This window comes from Procambarus clarkii, chromosome 26 (genome assembly GCF_040958095.1).
Source record: "Procambarus clarkii isolate CNS0578487 chromosome 26, FALCON_Pclarkii_2.0, whole genome shotgun sequence".
Lineage (NCBI taxonomy): Eukaryota > Metazoa > Arthropoda > Malacostraca > Decapoda > Cambaridae > Procambarus > Procambarus clarkii.
This window is the reverse complement of record NC_091175.1, coordinates 6,837,127-6,856,988: the sequence shown is the minus strand read 5'-3', so window position 1 is coordinate 6,856,988 and position 19,862 is coordinate 6,837,127. Positions and strand designations below refer to the sequence as shown.

The window sequence follows — 19,862 nt, the reverse complement described above, 5'->3', positions numbered from 1 at the left end:
ACCTGAACGAGTGCCAGTGTCAAGCCCATAGTGGGACACCTGCTCTCTCTCTCTCTCTCTCTCTCTCTCTCTCTCTCTCTCTCTCTCTCTCTCTCTCTCTCTCTCTCTCTCTCTCTCTCTCTCTCTCTCTCTCCCTCTCTCTCCGACACACACACACACTATTTCTCCAACTCCTTTCTTCTCAAGGCACACAGTGACCTTATACTCGAAGATGGTCCTTCAGCAGGTCGAGGAAGACCAGCAGGTGACCAAGGTGGAGAGAGTGACGTCTCTGGGCCCCTCCTCAAGGTCAACCTCGGCTCCAAATACAGCCGTTTACGACAGCATAAAATAACTCGGTTTAACCGTGAATTATAAGGACAGTTTAGGGGGGAGAATTGATGGCGATAAACTCAGGCTAGAGATTTATGAGGTGTGAGGAGGGGTGAGGAGGGGAAAGGAGGGGAGAGGAGGGGAGAGGAGGTGACGACACTGATGATGTAAAAGGGGGGAAGGGAGGGAGGGTAGAAGTCCACAGGTGTATGGTAGTTGTGAAAATGGGGGAGACAAGGTGACTGTAGTGGCATGCAATATTCCTAATGCTTGCTGGGAGGGTGTTGAACAGCTGTGGACCTCTGATGTTCAGATAGTGTTCTGATTGTGCCTATGGCACCCCTGCTCTTCTCTGGTTCTATTCTGCATTTCCTTCCCTGCCTTTCGCTGCAGTGTGTTGTGCAAATTTGGGCCCCTGGCCCTCTAGTATCTTCCATGTATATATTATTTGATACCTTTCTCGTTTTCTTTCCAAAGAGTACATTTTGAGAGCTTTCAGACGGTCCCAATAATTTAATGTTTTATCGTTTCTATGCGTGCCGTATATGTTCTCTGTACTTCCCTCTAATTCAGAGATCTCTCCCGCTCTGAAAGGGGAAGTGAGTACCGAGCAATACTCAAGACGGGACAGCACAAGTGATTTAAATATTATTAGCATTGCTGTGGGGTCTGTAGATGTGAACGTTCTCATAATTCATCCTATCATTGTCCTGGCCGCCGCTATATTTGCTCGGTTATGTTCACTAAATGTCAGGTCGTCAGACATCATAATTCCCAGATCTTTTACCTGTTGTTTTCCTTACATGAATAGGTCTGATTGTGCCCTGTACCTTGTGTTACATTAAAGTTCCTTGTTTACACCATACCTCAGTACCTGGAACTTGTCACCATTAAACATCATGTTATTTTCAGTTGCCCAATCGAATACTTTATTAATATCTGCCTCCAATTTTTCATTGTCTTCTACAGAGGAAATTTTCATGCTGATTTTTGTATCATCTGCAAAGAATGACACGATGCTCTGACAAGTATTTTTTTACTATATCCGAGATATGAATGAGAAACAGCAGCGGTGCAAGGACTGTGCCCTGGGGTACAGAGCTTTTCACTGCACTTGGGCTTGATCTTATTTGATTGACTCCAGTATTTCCACCAGGAAATACTGGAGCCATGAAATAGGATCGAACCCACGAGTGTCTGCGGACTCCAGGGATGCTGATTCGATCCAATTCCATGGCCTGAATATTTTCTCACCTCAGGCCTTCGTTTCCTGTTGTTATCCCGTATATTCCCCGGCCTGATGGAGCCTCGTCCCATAAAAGCTGTTGTGAGGTTGGCCTGGTGGATAGGCACACCTCTGGCCCAGTCTGTACAGTCTACGGGTCCACCAAGCTGGTGAGGGCAGAGCAGCTGCTGCACGCACACACACACACGCAAGTCTCCACCACACACACACACACACACACACACACACACACACACACACACACACACACACACACACACACACACACACACACACACACACACACACACACACACCTCCACCACAAACAGCCAGCGTAATAGTGTCTGTTTCTCAGGTTAATGCTCCCAGCTAGCAAATGTATGTGTTATCTATAGTGCTCCTAAAACATTGTTTGGTAGTACTCAACCCTGAAAGTCATTGTGGTTGCTGGTGATATCGAGATATCTAATTCTTATACATATATATATATATATATATATATATATATATATATATATATATATATATATATATATATATATATATATATATATATATATATATATATATAAGAACTAATGTTAATTCTTTAGTTCTTAAAGTACATGAGAATTTAGCGTGTTAAGAGAAAATGTGAGGAGAGAATATTTGTCTGGGGTTTCTTGAGAATAGTTTTAGTGGACAAGAATGAGGGGACAGAGTACGTGGTTATGTTCGTGGTGTCGTGTAGGCCTCGCCACGGACCCTGCCTGCACGCACACGCACGCACGCACGCATGTGGACACTAATCCTCCTTCCTTTATATATATTTTGGTAGCAGTCTTTCTTGTAAACATATCAACCAGGTATATGTTGTTAAATATAACTGAAAGAGTAAGATTAATAATTCTAACACGAATCTTCTCAATATTTCTTACGTTTTTTCTTCACTGTCGAGGGTAATTGAAAAATTAACTCTCCAAAGTTAATTTTTTACATTTTTTATTTATGGTCTGACGCCTACAAGCGTTTCGCAAGACTTCTCACATTTTCAAAGACTCAATTTTTATGTACTCCATTTCATGCTTATATTTTTTTTGGGGTGAGGTGACAGGAAAGAAATTAATGGGAAAAGACAGAACACGAAACAATAGGAATATATATATATATATATATATATATATATATATATATATATATATATATATATATATATATATATATATATATATATATATATATATATACACATTGTTTCGTGTTCTGTCTTATCTCATTTATTTTTTCCTGTCACCTCACCCAAAAAAATATTATAAGCATGAAGTGGAGTACATAAAAATTGAGTCTTTGAAAATGTGAGAAGTCTTGCGAAACGCTTCTAGGCGTCAGACCATAAATATGAAAATATGAGAAATCACACTTTGGTTCTGCCACACTGTGGTTGCTAGCAAGCATGACACACTAAGCACACTGCCCCCCGCCCCCCAAACACCCAGTTAAAACACTGCTCAAAATACAGAAAATAAGCCAATGACCTGAAGTGGAAAAGCCAAAAATTATTATAATTACTATTAATATAATTATTTTTATTAATATTATTATTATTATTGCTTGCGAAGTTGGGATTCTACCTCCTCGAGGCTGCTGGTGAGGTCCTTCATGCTGGTAGTGCGCCGGCGCCTACTCAGCCACAGACACCCCACAAATGGACATATAATCCTGAGTAAATTCCTTTATACCAGAGCACGAGTGAGGGATGATGCTGAGGGGAGGAGGGTAGGACTCTCTCCTGGTGCTGGGGGACACCCCACGACCCTCTCCTGGTGCTGGGGACACCCCACGACCCTCTCCTGGTGCTGGGGACACCCCACGACCCTCCCCTGGTGCTGGGGGACACCCCACGACCCTCTCTTGGTGCTGGGGGACACCCACGACCCCTCTCCTGGTGCTGGGGGACACCCCACGACCCTCACCTGGTGCTGGGGGACACCCCACGACCCTCCCCTGGTGCTGGGGACACCCGCGACCCTCTCCTGGTGCTGGGGACACCCCACGACCCTCCCCTGGTGCTGGGGGACACCCCACGACCCTCTCTTGGTGCTGGGGGACACCCACGACCCCTCTCCTGGTGCTGGGGGACGCCCCACGACCCTCACCTGGTGCTGGGGGACACCCCATGACCCTTCCCTGGTGCTGGGGGACACCCCACGACCCTCTCCTGGAGCTGGGGGACACCCCACGACCCTCACCTGGTGCTGGGGGACACCCCACGACCCTCTCCTGGTGCTGGGGACACCCCACGACCCTTCCCTGGTGCTGGGGGACACCCCACGACCCTCTCCTGGTGCTGGGGGACACCCCACGACCCTTCCCTGGTGCTGGGGGACACCCCACGACCCTCCCCTGGTGCTGGGGGACACCCCACGACCCTCACCTGGTGCTGGGGACACCCACGACCCCTCTCCTGGTGCTGGGGACACCCACGACCCCTCTCCTGGTGCTGGGGACACCCACGACCCTCTCCTGGTGCTGGGGGACACCCCACGACCCTCTCCTGGTGCTGGGGACACCCACGACCCTCTCCTGGTGCTGGGGGACACCCCACGACCCTCCCCTGGTGCTGGGGGACACCCCATGACCCTCACCTGGTGCTGGGGGACACCCCACGACCCCTCTCCTGGTGCTAAGAGACACCCACGACCCTCTCCTGGTGCTAAGAGACACCCACGACCCCTCTCCTGGTGCTAAGAGACACCCACGACCCTCTCCTGGTGCTAAGAGACACCCACGACCCTCTCCTGGTGCTAAGAGACACCCCACGACCATCTCCTGGTGCTGGGGGACACCCCACGACCCTCCCCTGGTGCTGGGGGACACCCCACGACCATCTCCTGGTGCTGGGGGACAACCCACGACCCTCTCCTGGTGGTGCCAGGTAGCCCATCACATCCCTAGTGCCAGAAGACCCTCAGGTCCTTCTCGTAGTGGTAACGAGCCGTTCGTGGCGCCAATCAGACGTGACCTCACCCCGTAAAAGCCCCCCTCCTCCCCCCCCTGCCTCACAATCTTCCCAGGATGGCCCTCACCCTGGAGACATAAGGGTGGGAGACAGGGCACTAGGGTGATCATTGAGCCACTACAAGCCACCGGGGAAATCTCACCCTAGCCGAGCAAGACGGGTATGGTGGGGTTTATGTGGTGATATTTCTTGTCTCAGGGCGGGGGGCGGGGCGCCCTGTGAGCCCCCTGGTTGTGTGTTATGGCGGACTACGTCATCCGCATCTCTGACTCTTCAGAGGAGTCAACTAACACAACACATGTACCCCCTATTAGACTATTTAACAGGAACTTCTTTTCCACAGCTCATAAAACGGAGGAAAGGGTCCTGAAAGATATTGTTGATAGGAACGTTATCCCTACAGACAAAAATCAGAAGATACAATTGACGATTTACTATAATACCCCCAAAAAAGGCCAATCTACTCATGAGAAACTCTCCAGACACAAAGCAGAATGCCTTAAAGGAGACTAACGTCGTTTATGTCTTCAAATGCCCTGTTAGGGACTGTAAGCCCCAAAGAACTCAGTATATAGGTAAGACAACAACATCTCTTTCCAGGCGTTTAACGATGCATAAGCAACAGGGCTCCATTAAGGAACATGTAATCTCTTCCCACAACCAGACCATCACCAGAGAAGTCTTAACAAACAACACAGAAATCATTGATAGATACAGCGATAGCAGGCGGCTTGACATCTGCGAGGCACTACACATCAAAAAGTCAACACCACCAATCAACAGCAGCCAGTTAATGCACAACTATATTCTACCTACTTCAAGACTCCGTACCAATATAGAAGCATTAAGAGGAAGTATAGACCAATAGGCCCTTTGCAGTTACTTCCATTCTTCCCTCTCATTTATCCAATTAATACCCATTGTTCCGTGTTCTGTCTTGTGTTGGTCAAAAGTTTTTTCACCTCATCCAAAACTGTTGCAACATATCACCTCACCCAAATGCGAGTATATAAGACAAGTTTAAGTGTTAGCATAAGTAAAACTGTTTAGTGTTTTCAGGTTACAGTTGTGTGTGTATAAACTAACGTCTTTGAAAATGTAATAAGAAATTACGAAACGCATTCAAGCGTCGCTTCAGACTAGAAATAAAAAATGAATTTTGTAGAACTGATTTTTCAATTACCATCGACAGTAAAAAGAAACATAAGAAATATTGAGAAAATTCGTGTTAGAATTATTAATCTTACCTTTTTCGGTCATATTTAACAACATATACACACACACACACACATATATATATATATATATATATATATATATATATATATATATATATATATATATATATATATATATATATATATATATATATATATATATATATATATATCACTAAGAACTCTATTTGACACGGCCAGGATTCGAACCCATACCGTCCAGGACCACACCTGAGAGAGAGAGAGAGACAGACAGAAGCAGAGAGACAGACAGAGACAGACAGACAGAAACAGAGAGACAGACAGACAGAGAAGGAAAAAACAAGTTGAGGAAACAGAACGAAACAAATTATTCAAATGACATATCAACCCTGTCATTGGTTGACAGGGAACCAAAGAAGCAAAATTGGCCCAAATCACTTTATAAAAGTCAGAGCTCCTGATGTTCTGATTGTCTGGCGGCCAACTACGGCTGCCGCCCCATTGTGCACCAGCGGCTCATCCTCACAACGGCTCCACAAAAACCACGAGAGAGAACACAAAAGCTCTTTATCAGGCCCCCAGTGGGAAGTGTCTTTAACCATTAGATAGTTGAGTTGTCCCACGGTAAACTATATTACTGTGGGATTAGGTAGTTGATGCAACGTGTGGATACACACACACACACGCGCTGAACTGGTCATCTTCAGGTGGCCGTACTAGGGGGGGGGGGGAAGGCCGTTCTAGGGGGGCGGTCGTACTAAAGGGGGAAGGGGGGGGGGACTGACGTGGATGCTGCCTCTCATGGCTTTATGATGCTGCTGCCTCTCAGAGCCCGATGATGATGCTGCCAAGTTCCGTCCCAGAACACGGAACACCTTGTACAAGCGGCCGTGGAACAAGACTTCTCTCAATGCCAAAACGGTTCCACCACCGTTGGCACTGTGGTCCCATTGTGCCAGGTTAATGGCCTGACTGTTTATGCTGCCCCCGATGGCACGTGGCCTTAACCGTCGTTGAGTGATTAAGTCAGAGTTAAGTAAAGGCTAATTTAAATGGAAAGGAACTTAATTACAGTCTAAATGAATTAATTAGCAAAATGAGACAAGCGGCGCTGTACACTTTACCTGCTGAAGCATTTTTGTATATTTGCTTCAGTGTGCCATGGTATAATTGATCAATTAATCACCTTCAATATATTTAACTTAAAATAAGCTAATTATAATCTGACTAGTAGATTACAATTTTATAGAAAGAGAGAGAGAAATCTCTCTCTCTCTCTCTCTCTCTCTCTCTCTCTCTCTCTCTCTCTCTCTCTCTCTCTCTCTCTCTCTCTCTCTCTCTCTCTCTCTCTCTCTCTCTCCGCTTTCTCGTGGCTCTCTACTCTTATTCGTGGCTCTCTCTCTCACTCTGAGAGTAAACTCTTATTCTTGGCAATTTCACTTCTCTCTGCTTCTCTCTTTCTACTCTCCTCCATAGCTTGTTATTTCTCATCCCGGTTCTTTGTTCTTCCTCTCTTCTCCTTTTTATCAGTCTAGCTGATTCTCTCGCTCTTCTTCCCCCCTCCTCCTCTTTCTGGCTCTTGGATCATCCTCACTGGCTCTTGGATCATCCTCCCTGGCTCTTGGATCATCCTCCCTGGCTCTTGGACCATCCTCCCTGGCTCTTGCAACATCCTGCCTGGGGTTGCAGGATGCGATATTGATCCGACTTGACCTGACATTGTTGAGTTGAACAAGAACTGAGGGGAAGAGACCGTTTGTGTGTGTGTGTGTGTGTGTGTGTGTGTGTGTGTGTGTGTGTGTGTGTGTGTGTGTGCGTGTGTGTGTGTGTGTGTGTGTGTGTGTGTGTGTGTGTGTGTGTGTGTGTGTGTGTGTGTGTGTGTGTGTGTGTGTGTGTTTATTCACTAACATTACCTGATTGGCTTCATCCATATGGCTGATTGGCTTCAGCCATAACTCTAACTCATTAGTTCCCCGCCAGTCTGACGTCACCGCCTGAGTGACGTCACAGGTTCGTGAGTGACGTCACAGGTACGTGAGTGACGTCACAGGCACCCCCCCCCCTCCCCACAGGGCACAACTGGTTCGGTCTCTTGAAACGACAGTCAGCCAATCCATCACTACACGAAACATAAAACAAAAATCATTCGTTTAATACACTTTAAAATAAAACAAAGCACTTTTATTATAAGTATTAAATAATAACTATTATACTTATGTATAATTATAATATATAAGTATATATAAAGTACTGTATAGGCAGCATCGCGACAATCAGGTTAATTGATATATTTTGGTTTTATCATTGCTTTAATAATGTACTTGTGTATGCTGGCTCTGTGTATGGTGTGGGTGGAGGTGTGGGTGGAGGCTGAGGGTGGAGGCTGAGGGTGGTGGTGTGGGTGGAGGCTGAGGGTGGAGGCTGTGGGTGGAGGCTGAGGGTGGTGGTGTGGGTGGAGGCTGAGGGTGGAGGTGTGGGTGGAGGCCCAGATGGTCCATCCTCCACCCAAATTGCTTCATTCATCGACAGGAAAAATAATTCTCGACTCTAATGGACCCTGAAGGTCTTGGAGAGTTGAAGATTTACGACTGCCCTTCCCCCCCCCCCCCTCACCCTCACCCCCCCACCCCCACCCCCCACACATGAGTGGATGAGTCGGATGATGAATGGTGTCATCACATGAGTGGGTGCAGATCCACTCGCCCTATGGAGCGGAGATCCACTTGATCCACGGCGCAAGTGGATCTGGCCGGAGCCGGATGAACTCCGTGAATATAACTTAGGAAATGATTATTGGGTTCCCGGTGATTCAACTCTTGGACGGGTGAACTTTATTCTTGGGAACTTTGTCGGGTTCAAAGGCAAGAAATGGTGCCTTTTACTGTTCGATCAAATGTATGACTGATAAGCCGTCTAATGTCCCAACACTCTAGGTGAACTAGGTGAGTACTACTAGGTGAACACACACAGACCAGCAGGGAACACCACCCCAGACCAGCAGGGAACACCTGCCTGGCAGGTCGACAGGCAACACCTGCCTGGCAGGTCGACAGGCAACACCTGCCTGGCAGGTCGACAGGGAACAGTTCCCATCATCACGCGCCAAATCTCTAAATGGATTTCAGTGTTCAGGATTCTCCGATGGATTTTTGTATTGTTATGCGAGGCAGTTTTTCCCTGGCGCCGACGGGTGTATCAAGGTGTACCGGTGGTGTAAATCCCTCTGTCTGTCTGTCTGTCAAAAGCTCTGTCTCTCTCTCTCTCTCTCTCTCTCTCTCTCTCTCTCTCTCTCTCTCTCTCTCTCTCTCTCTCTCTCTCTCTCTCTCTCTCTCTCTCTCTCTCTCTCTCTCTCTCTCTCGATATTATGTACTCTCTCGATATTATGTATGCCGGGCCCAAGGTCTGAAGCCCAAAACCTACACATTACCACTAGGTGAGCCCGTGTGTTACATAACAACACACACATAACATCCCCAGTATGTGTAGTAACATGCGCTACCTGGGGACAGGTAAGACAGTACACATATATGATGCCTCACCCCTTCAACTCCTCCGTAACAAAATGCGACTGTCTGCCCTCATCAGAACAATATACCAACCCAAACAACCCACCTAACCTAACCTAACCCCCAGGCATACAAAACGTTCATTTCACGGTTCTTGAATTGTTAAGTAACACGTTGCAATTTTGACGTATTAGTGAATTCCGTCATAAATACGACGTTTTAAGCGAGTAGACGGGTTAAAGAGGGAGGGATATAGAGGGGGGATTTATAGAAGGGGGTGGTGACCCCCTCCCTAAAGACTATATGACCTCTTGGCTCCCCCCCCCTCCCCCAGGGAGAGGAGGAAGATGACCCAGAGATGCCCTGATCGATACCCGCTCTCCATTCACAGGAGAGAGGCTGGGTCATGGGATGGAAGATGCTTCATGGGAAAGAGGGAATGTGGGAGAGGGCGATTGGGTCAAGGGATGGGGGCCTGGGTCATGGGAGCGGGAGGTGAATTATGGCTGAGAGGTGGACCATGGGAGAGGAGAGGCTGGGTCGTGGGAGAGGGCGAGGCCGGGCCATGGGAGAGGAGAGACTGGACCGTGGGAGAGGAGAGCCTGGGTCGTGGGAGAGGAGAAGCCGGGCCGTGGGAGAGGAGCTGTGAGAGGGGGCTCCACTATTCTTCTTCTGCTTGTTTTGCTGATGTAGAGAGAGTCAAGAGCAAAGACGGCAAAATAAAGATGAGATACCAGAGTAGTGTAGCCAGCACACGCTCATGTGAGGCTCTGAGCCCCTCCCAGTAGACGTCGGGAGCACTAACAGGGCTGTGAGCCCCTCCCAGTAGACGGCGTGAGCACTAACAGGGCTGTGAGCCCCTCCCAGTATAGAGCATGAGCACTAACAGGGCTGTGAGCCCCTCCCAGTATAGAGCATGAGCACTAACAGGGCTGTGAGCCCCTCCCCGTAGACGACGTGAGCACTAACAGGGCTCTGAGCCCCTCCCCGTAGACGGCGTGAGCACTAACAGGGCTCTGAGCCCCTCCCCGTAGACGACGTGAGCACTAACAGGGCTGTGAGCCCCTCCCAGTAGACGGCGTGAGCACTAACAGGGCTCTAAGCCCCTCCCCGTAGACGGCGTGAGCACTAACAGGGCTGTGAGCCCCTCCCCGTAGACGGCGTGAGCACTAACAGGGCTCTGAGCCCCTTAGAACACACTGGCACAAGTTTGGTGGGTAATTTCCGCTGTCGATATTGTGCAGGCTAAGTGGGCCAGGGTAGAGGTGATGGTGGTGGTGATGGTGATGGTGATGGTGGTAGTGAAGGAGTGTGAGCTAGGGTGGGGCACTGTCCTTGACCTACCAACAGTGGCCTACCTGCCCCCAGCTGCCCACACCAAGGGGCACCGCCCCTGTGGGCCTCTACCCCGGTACACTGGGAGACGTGTCTGAGACAGGGACAGACGGAGGGGCGCTTGCCAAGTTCCTCAGGGGTAAACAAAGGCAGGATTTGTCCGAGCGACCCCGGGCACCGCCGGTTACCGCCTCCTCACAGTGTTCGCCATGGGGGATCGAGTCTGGGTAATCACCAGGGGAAACCCGTAGAAGCTATAGTATGATTATAGCACTGGGACAGGATATGACGACAAGGAGCTCATGAGATATGAGGACGGCGTGCAAGGAATGGTTGCTATCTCCTCTTCTATAGTAAGTCTGGCAAGGTTCTTCTCCCTCTCTCCCTCTCCAACTCCCTCCTTCTCCCTCTCTCTCCCTCCCTCTAATACATTTCACCGCCGAAATGGAAACTGGAAGCTTCTGGAAAGCTTCTGGAAACTTTTCCTTATTCAGACTACTCAATAGCTCGCTGGATGGTGCTTGGGCCTCACACACACGTGGGGGCCGCGGTTCGAGTCTCCTAAGAGTCCAGGTGAATGGAAAAATTACAGCTGTTGTTGTTGATGGTGAAAGTTTCGCTCTCACAATCTTTCTCGTTAATAGTGATGGTTCTGAAGGCTTTATATCCTGCTTCTGAACGAATTTCTCTCAAAGTTTACTTTTTTCCCTCTTCAGATCTATGTCTTGCAAGGCGCTTCTAGTTTACATCAGTAAACTTGCAGAAATGACCGTAGTTTACAGTGGTCCGCTTCTGCACACGAGTGCAGGTTAAAAGTGAAGCCATCTGTAGCTGAGGGCAGATTCACGAAGCAGTTACGCAAGCACTTACGAACGTGTACATCTTTCCTCAATCTTTGACGGCTTTGGTTACATTTATTAAACAGTTTACAAGCATGAAAACTTCCCAATCAACTGTTGTTATTGTTATAAACAGCCTCCTGGTGCTTCGGAGCTCATTAACTGTTCAATAATTGTAAACAAAGCCGCCAAAGATTGAGAAAAGATGTACAGGTTCGTAAGTGCTGCTTCGTGAATCTGGCCTCTGGTTCTTAAGTTGCCTGAAGCAAGTCTCAAAAGTCAGTTTCAATTAAGGATGAAACACGGCATCTACCTCATTAAGGTAGATACAATTAAGGCTTTGTTTAGCGTGCCACTGTCACCTTACATATGGACAAATATGACACATATGGTACATATGTGGAGCAGCTCAGGTCTGTCTGGGCCCAGAAGATGTGTGCAACTTTCGGCGCGAAAGTGACCTGTATTTAAGACATTACTGCATATCTTCAGGTGATCATATCTGCACATTCCGTAAGATGTTGCGGAGAACTTATATTGTCATAAGCCTCCACATGCATAATATCCACAGCTTCAGACGTTGTGGTCGTCTTGAGGAAATGATATAGTTTCTCTTTCTGTAACTCTGTGGCGCTGTAACTCTGTGGCACTGTAACTCTGTGGCACTGTAATTCTGTGGCACTGTAATTCTGTGGCACTGTAACTCTGTGGCACTGTAACTCTGTGGCACTGTAATTCTGTGGCACTGTAACTCTGTGGCACTGTAACTCTGTGGCACTGTAACTCTGTGGCACTGTAACTGTGGCACTGTAACTCCGTGGGACTGTAACTCTGTGGCACTGTAATTCTGTGGCACTGTAACTCCGTGGGACTGTAACTCTGTGGCACTGTAATTCTGTGGCACTGTAACTCCGTGGCACTGTAACTCCGTGGCACTGTAACTCTGTGGCACTGTAACTCTGTGGCACTGTAACTCTGTGGCACTGTAACTCTGTGGCACTGTAACTCTGTGGCACTGTAACTCCGTGGCACTGTAACTCTGTGGCACTGTAACTCTGTGGCACTGTAACTCTGTGGCACTGTAACTCTGTGGCACTGTAACTCTGTGGCACTGTAACTCCGTGGCGCTGTAACTCCGTGGCACTGTAACTCTGTGGCACTGTAACTCTGTGGCACTGTAACTCTGTGGCACTGTAACTCTGTGGCACTGTAACTCCGTGGCACTGTAACTCTGTGGCACTGTAACTCTGTGGCACTGTAACTCCGTGGCACTGTAACTCCGTGGCACTGTAACTCTGTGGCACTGTAACTCCGTGGAAGATTTTATTTGTCAGAATTGATGCCATCTTCAAGAAGGTGGAATTGTCTTTAGTCATAAATCCAGAAGAGTGAGTATTTGGCAATTCCGATGAAGGTAACGACCTAACTACCCTGTCAAGGTGTCTGTTACGGCCGCTTGTTCCCTGTCGCCTGGCTTGTCTCCTCACGGCTGTGGGAGGGAGCGAGGGAGAGGGAGGGAGAGTGAGGGAGAGGGAGGGAGAGTGATGGAGAGCAATAACAAGAAAATGATATAGGGAGGGAATGTTGAAGAGCGGGAACGTGAGAGTTATGGAAGAAAAGGAGACATGGAAGGTGAGAAAAAGTGAGGTGGAACACTGCTCCCACCATGACACACTCTGTGGAACACTACTCCTAGCAGCATCCTAGCAGCACTCCTAGCAGCATTCCTAGCAGCCTCCTAGCAGCGCTCCTAGCAGCACTCCTACCAGCACTCCTAGCAGCACTCCTAGCAGCACTCCTAGCAGCATTCCTAGCAGCCTCCTAGCAGCACTCCTAGCAGCCTCCTAGCAGCACTCCTAGCAGCCTCCTAGCAGCACTCCTAGCAGCCTCCTAGCAGCACTCCTAGCAGCACTCCTAGCAGCACTCCTAGCAGCCTCCTAGCAGCCTCCTAGCAGCACTCCTAGCAGCCAAGGGGGACTAACCAAGGGGAAACAATAGGGCGTGCTTACTTGGATCATTAATTATCAGAACTTATCAGACACTTTGAATGTTAATTGCAAGTGAGAAGAGTAGAGAGTAGAGAGAGAGAGAGAGAGAGAGAGAGAGAGAGAGAGAGAGAGAGAGAGAGAGAGAGAGAGAGAGAGAGAGAGAGAGAGAGAGAGAGAGAGAGAGAGAGCTATAACTACCCCAAACGCTCTTAACTACCACACTACTCGCCCTAGTAACCACCAGACTGTTGGCGCTGGTAATTCCACTCTGACAACCGCGTTATAACGGCCCCTTTTGCAGAGATGGTGAGAGGCGGACGAGGGATAAGACCCAGCTCGTGTCACACTAACGAGGCTGTTCCCTGGTAATCGTGTTAGCGAGGGTGGACCCCCATTAAACACAATGTCCTATAAACTTTTTATATTTCCTTAAATTGTGTAGAATTCTGCAAGGGATAAATGTATAGTAAGCCTCTAAATTTATATTATATATATATATATATATATATATATATATGTTGTACCTTGTAGCCAGAACGCATTTCTCGGTCTACTATGCAAGGACCGATTTGCCTAATAGGCCGAGTGATTTTTCTTTATTTAAATTTGTGTTAAAATATTAAATAAAATGTTAAAAAGTATTATATTTCTTTATTTTAAAAATGTTTCCAATTGGTATATTTGAAATATTATTATTATATTAAGAACATCAGTTATACGAGGCAGCTCTTACTGGTCCATACGAGGCAGCTCTTACTGGTCCATACGAGACAGCTCTTACTGGTCCATACGAGGCAGCTCTTACTGGCCCATACGAGGCAGCTCTTACTGGACCATACGAGGCAGCTCTTACTGGCCCATACGAGGCAGCTCTTACTGGCCCATACGAGGCAGCTCTTACTGGACCATACGAGGCAGCTCTTACTGGACCATACGAGGCAGCTCTTACTGGACCATACGAGGCAGCTCTTACTGGCCCATACGAGGCAGCTCTTACTGGCCCATACGAGGCAGCTCTTACTGGACCATACGAGGCAGCTCTTACTGGACCATACGAGGCAGCTCTTACTGGACCATACGAGGCAGCTCTTACTGGACCATACGAGGCAGCTCTTACTGGACCATACGAGGCCAATATGACCTTAAGAGCTAACCTGATCTACCTTCACTGCTTAATAGACATTGCCTAATTTCCCTCAGTGACTCCTTTTGCTTATTTTGACCTACCTTAATTGCCCAATTTGACCCAACTGGCTTGTCCCAAGGGGAGAGCCACATCTGGCACCGGTGCCACCGTGGCACTCCAAACTGGGAAATGTTCGTATCGCTATCCTGAAAAGCTAATTTGTTGCTGTCAGCAAAATTTGTCGTTGATGGAACGAACAACAATTTAAAACAAAAAATAGAGGTGTGCCACGCTTTTTCATCACAAAGTGAATGTGACGTTGTGGATGTAATCAATCACATGTCATGTGTAATTATGGTTAAGCCTTTCACGGGTTGGATAACATGACACAGATAAGACCTTTGTGTAGCTGTGTGTGGGATCGCTCTACAGCACTGTAGAGTCCTGGGTCACTGTAGAGTCCTGGGTCACTGTAGAGCTCTGGGTCACTGTAGAGTTCTGGGTCACTGTAGAGTTCTGGGTCACTAAAGAGTCCTAGATCATTGTAGAGTCCAAGTGGACAGTTGAGAGGCGGGACCAAAGAGCTAGAGCTCAAACCCGTGAAGTACAACTAGGTGAGCACAAGATGAACACCAGTGCCCCCCCTCCCCACACACACACACACACACACACACACACTGAAGGACTTTTTCTAATACATAAACTAATTTTTTCCCCAGTGCGCCAAAGGAAGAGGAGACGCCCGTTCTGGCGGCCAGTGCCTTGATTATCCTGGGAAAGAACAGACTTTTCCTCCTCGCTAGATTTGTTTAGTCTTCAAAGAGCAAAAGCAAAAATCGAACTCATGTTCTCTCCAGCACACGTTACCCCTAGATGGTATTGTGTGTGTGTGTGTGTGTGTGTGTGTGTGTGTGTGTGTGTGTGCTATATTAGAAAGTCGTGGCCCGATTTTCCCGCCATCTCCTTGAGTCAGGTCACACATTGTCCGCTCTTACACTACTAGTGACAGTCTTGTAGGTCATCCCTTAGCCTCCTCAGCCACCATCCCTGCCCGCGGCGTCGTCCCCTTTCTCATTGGAAACATTAGCTATGTGTCCCACTCTATCAATCCCTCCTATTCTAGGGTGCCTATTCGCTACAAGGTAAACAGGAGCATCAGGGGTAAGAACACGTGAGAGAGAGAGAGAGAGCGTAACCATCCATTAAACCTTCCTCATACATATATATATATATATATATATATATATATATATATATATATATATATATATATATATATATATATATATATATATATATATATATATATATATATATATATATATATATATATATATTTCCAATTCGTATATCACGTGCTCTGTCAGCACACGTCATAGAAAACGTTTAACGCTTGGACTTACCAGAGAAAGAAAACGGGGAAAAACACAAACACGCAAAAAATGTATCAATCATGTCGAAGAAATTTTTTTCCGTGGCACTTTTGGATTAGTGGATGTGTTTGTGTGAGGGTGGGGGTTACCTCACGGTGGGGAGGGGGGTGAAGGGTGTACCTAGCAGAAGAGTAGAGAAGAAGGGGGCAGGGAAGAGAGTAGTGTCTAGCGGAAGGGAAGGGGGAGGCAAGAAGGATGCCCAGCAGAGAGAGAGCCGGAGTGAGGAGAGGCTGCACCGTCATCAGTCACATCACTTAATATTTCATAACACTCATCATATTCTCCAGCCTAGCGACCACATCTAGTCAAACACAAGGCGAAGTTATAAAAGGTTCAGAAGTAAGCCACCAGGCTAGTCCCCGAGCTGAGAGGAATGAGCTACGAGAAAAGTTTGCTGTAACTAAACCTCACGACACTGGAAGGCAGAAGAGTCAGGGGATCCATGATCACTACCTATAAAATTCACTACGGGCTCACCATAACCCGTGCTACTTGGAACTGTTGTTCCAGGTAGCGAATCTTTAACAACAACAACATCTTAGAGGATTTGAGAGGGTGGACAAAGATAAACTATTCAACACTGGTGGGACACGAACAAGGGGACACAGGTGGAAACTGAGTACCCACATGAGCCACAGGGACGTTAGAAGGAACAATTTCAGTGTCAAGTTAGTGTCTGTAATCAACACATCTCATAAGACTCGACACATCTCATCAATGTGATGAGATGTGTCAACATATGAGATGTGATTCATCTCACTCTGAACTCTAGTTGTGAGGTAAGTTTGTCTGGTTGTTCAAGTATTACTCTCTCTATTACTCGCTTGTTAAGGAGTCTGGTCTGTAGTTGAGTAGTTAACGTCTTCACCATCTTGTACAATTACCTCGTATGTCTTTCCCGGCTACTTGCGTCCAACCACTTGGGCTGGACGGTAGAGCAACAGTCTCGCTTCATGCAGGTCGGCGTTCAATCCCCGACCATCCATAAGTGGTTGGGCACTATTCCTCCAATGTCTCAGCTACTCCAGAAAGCACTAACTTTTTTTTGTCAAACTACTTGCTTAGTGTGGTTAGAATCCATGCCCATTCCTCATACCCCTGTCCACCCATACCCTGTGGCCCTGCCCTAGGCACTAGGATGCCATAGGTCCACCACCCCTAGGGCCAGGGGGTACAAGGTGCCCGCTGTATAACACTATATTGACGCCATGTTCTCCCCCAGTTTCAATGATTTGAAGTTTTAACAACAAATAAATAGCTTTTGCATCGATCTCAAAAAAGCAATTAAAATGGACATAGGCAAAAAACACACAATTCTAGAGTGTACCCAACAGGCAGGTGTACCCCCCCCCCAGCAGGTGTACCCCCCCCAGCAGGTGTACCCCACAGCAGGTTTACCCCACAGCAGGTGTACCCCAGCAGGTGTACCCCAGCAGGTGTACCCCAGCAGGTGTACCCCAGCAGGTGTACCCCAGCAGGTGTACCCAGCAGGCAGGCAACTACCAACAAGGACACCTTAACAAGGCAGTAACAATGAGGGAGTTAAACAAGGAGAGAAACAAGACACGTCTAACAGTAGCTAAGACGCTCTCTGATTGGCTGAGACAAGACTCGTAGAGTCATTAGCGCCCTGTCAACCACTTCAGGAAATACAACAAAAGGAAATCTTGTTCAGGCAACCTCTCCTCCCCCCCCCCTCATCTAATTGAACCCCCCCCCCACACACACACACTAACCACCATAGTCTACACAAAGACACAAGTATTTGCTAAACACTGCAAGTACTCGAATGGCACACCTGCAAGGCAAGGAGGGGGGCCCCACAACTGAAGCTCGACCCGCATGAACAGGTATGTATACTTACCTAACAACCCCCCCCCCCCCCACACACACACACCTGAGAGCCAGAAGGTGTGTTAAGTCTTAGCCCCGTAATGAGACCTCTTCAGGTGTAGCTGTGGCACTGTTCCTTGACAGTGAGGGAGTGCCAGCAGTGCCACTCCGTCCCTCCCCGTGCCAGTGACGCGGTGGTCGCCTGGTGGACAGTGAAAGTGTAAGTAAACCCAGGGAAGTCCCTCTCAGAGTTTACTTATAAGTTCACCATGGTTTAACAAAGGGATGAAGATACTTTTATCATAAGGGATTCCATTTAGGCTCATGTATTTATTTAGGTTTACATCGGTTTACATAATGATTCACGGTGCTCTACCTGGTGGGTTTACACGGTAATACTACATGGAGGTCGTCGTGTGGAGGTGGTGGAGGTCGTGTGGAGGTGCTGGGGGTCGTGTGGAGGTGCTGGGGGTCGTGTGGAGGTGCTGGGGGTCGTGTGGAGGTGCTGGGGGTCGTGTGGAGGTGCTGGGGGTCGTGTGGAGGTGGTGGAGGTCGTGTGGAGGTGCTGGGGGTCGTGTGGAGGTGCTGGGGGTCGTGTGGAGGTGCTGGGGGTCGTGTGGAGGTGCTGGGGGTCGTGTGGAGGTGCTGGGGGTCGTGTGGAGGTGCTGGGGGTCGTGTGGAGGTGCTGGGTGTAATTATTAACGACAGCTCCACACACACACAGGGGGATAATTATACACCTCATTTTCTGCAGAATGGAGCTCTTAGTCTGATATCTTAATAACGCTTGTCGGTCTCTCTCTCTCTCTCTCTCTCTCTCTCTCTCTCTCTCTCTCTCTCTCTCTCTCTCTCTCTCTCTCTCTCTCTCTCTCTCTCTCTCTCTCTCTCTCTCTCTGGAGTGATCCCCCCCTCATAACCCCACACCACGCTTCCAGAACCTTCCATACACCCCCTAGTTCATCCCCTAGGGTTGGTGGTCCAGCAGTTGCCATAGTCCTATAATCCACACCTCTGGGTGATCCAACAGTTGCCGTAGTCCTATAATCCACACCTCTGGGTGATCCAACAGTTGCCATAGTCCTATAATCCCAGCCTCTGGGTGATCCAACAGTTGCCATAGTCCTATAACCCAAGTCTCTGGGTGATCCAGCAGTTGCCATAGTCCTATAACCCAAGCCTCTGGGTGATCCAGCAGTTGCCATAGTCCTATAACCCAAGCCTCTGGGTGATCCAACAGTTGCCATAGTCCTATAACCCAAGCCTCTGGGTGATCCAGCAGTTGCCATAGTCCTATAACCCAAGCCTCTGGGTGATCCAGCAGTTGCCATAGTCCTATAACCCAAGCCTCTGGGTGATCCAGCAGTTGCCATAGTCCTATAACCCAAGCCTCTGGGTGATCCAGCAGTTGCCATAGTCCTATAACCCAAGCCTCTGGGTGATCCAGCAGTTGCCATAGTCCTATAACCCAAGCCTCTGGGTGATCCAGCAGTTGCCATAGTCCTATAACCCAAGCCTCTGGGTGATCCAGCAGTTGCCATAGTCCTATAACCCAAGCCTCTGGGTGATCCAGCAGTTGCCATAGTCCTATAACCCAAGCCTCTGGGTGATCCAGCAGTTGCCATAGTCCTATAACCCAAGCCTCTGGGTGATCCAACAGTTGCCATAGTCCTATAACCCAAGCCTCTGGGTGATCCAGCAGTTGCCATAGTCCTATAACCCAAGCCTCTGGGTGATCCAGCAGTTGCCACTGTGAACAACGTTTCCGAGTGATAATCTGAATGCTTCCGTGAACAAGTTTTTTTTTTTAAATTGTCACCATTAACATCTGTTGTTTGTAAGTGATGGTGATAGTGATGGTGGTGGTGGTGGTGGTGGTGGTGGTGGTGGTGATGGTGGGGGTGGTGGTGGGGGTGGTGGTGGGGGTGGTGATGGTGGTGGTGGTGATGGTGGTGGTGGTGGTGGTGGTGGTGGTGACAGCGTGCCAGGGCGCCTGTGTGTATATATATATATCCACAATATACACAATATAAACCCCCATCAAAGGAATGGAAATAAATGGGAATAT

The 19,862-nt window shown here is 48.2% G+C and overlaps 1 protein-coding gene across 1 annotated transcript in view; it reads right to left on the bottom strand.

Moving 5' to 3' along the window:
- The window catches only part of LOC123756613 (microtubule-associated protein futsch-like), a 117,232-nt gene extending 97,729 nt beyond the window's left edge, over window positions 1-19,503 (bottom strand). Inside the window, exons 1-3 of the mRNA XM_069331421.1 lie at window positions 18,787-19,503; window positions 6,523-6,780; window positions 1,179-1,333 (exon numbers count right to left, since the gene is read on the bottom strand). Of these exons, the coding sequence (XP_069187522.1) occupies window positions 1,179-1,333; window positions 6,523-6,780; window positions 18,787-19,503 (1,130 nt within the window). The remainder of the gene's footprint in view (window positions 1-1,178; window positions 1,334-6,522; window positions 6,781-18,786) is intronic.
- Between the last annotated feature and the right edge of the window lie 359 nt (window positions 19,504-19,862).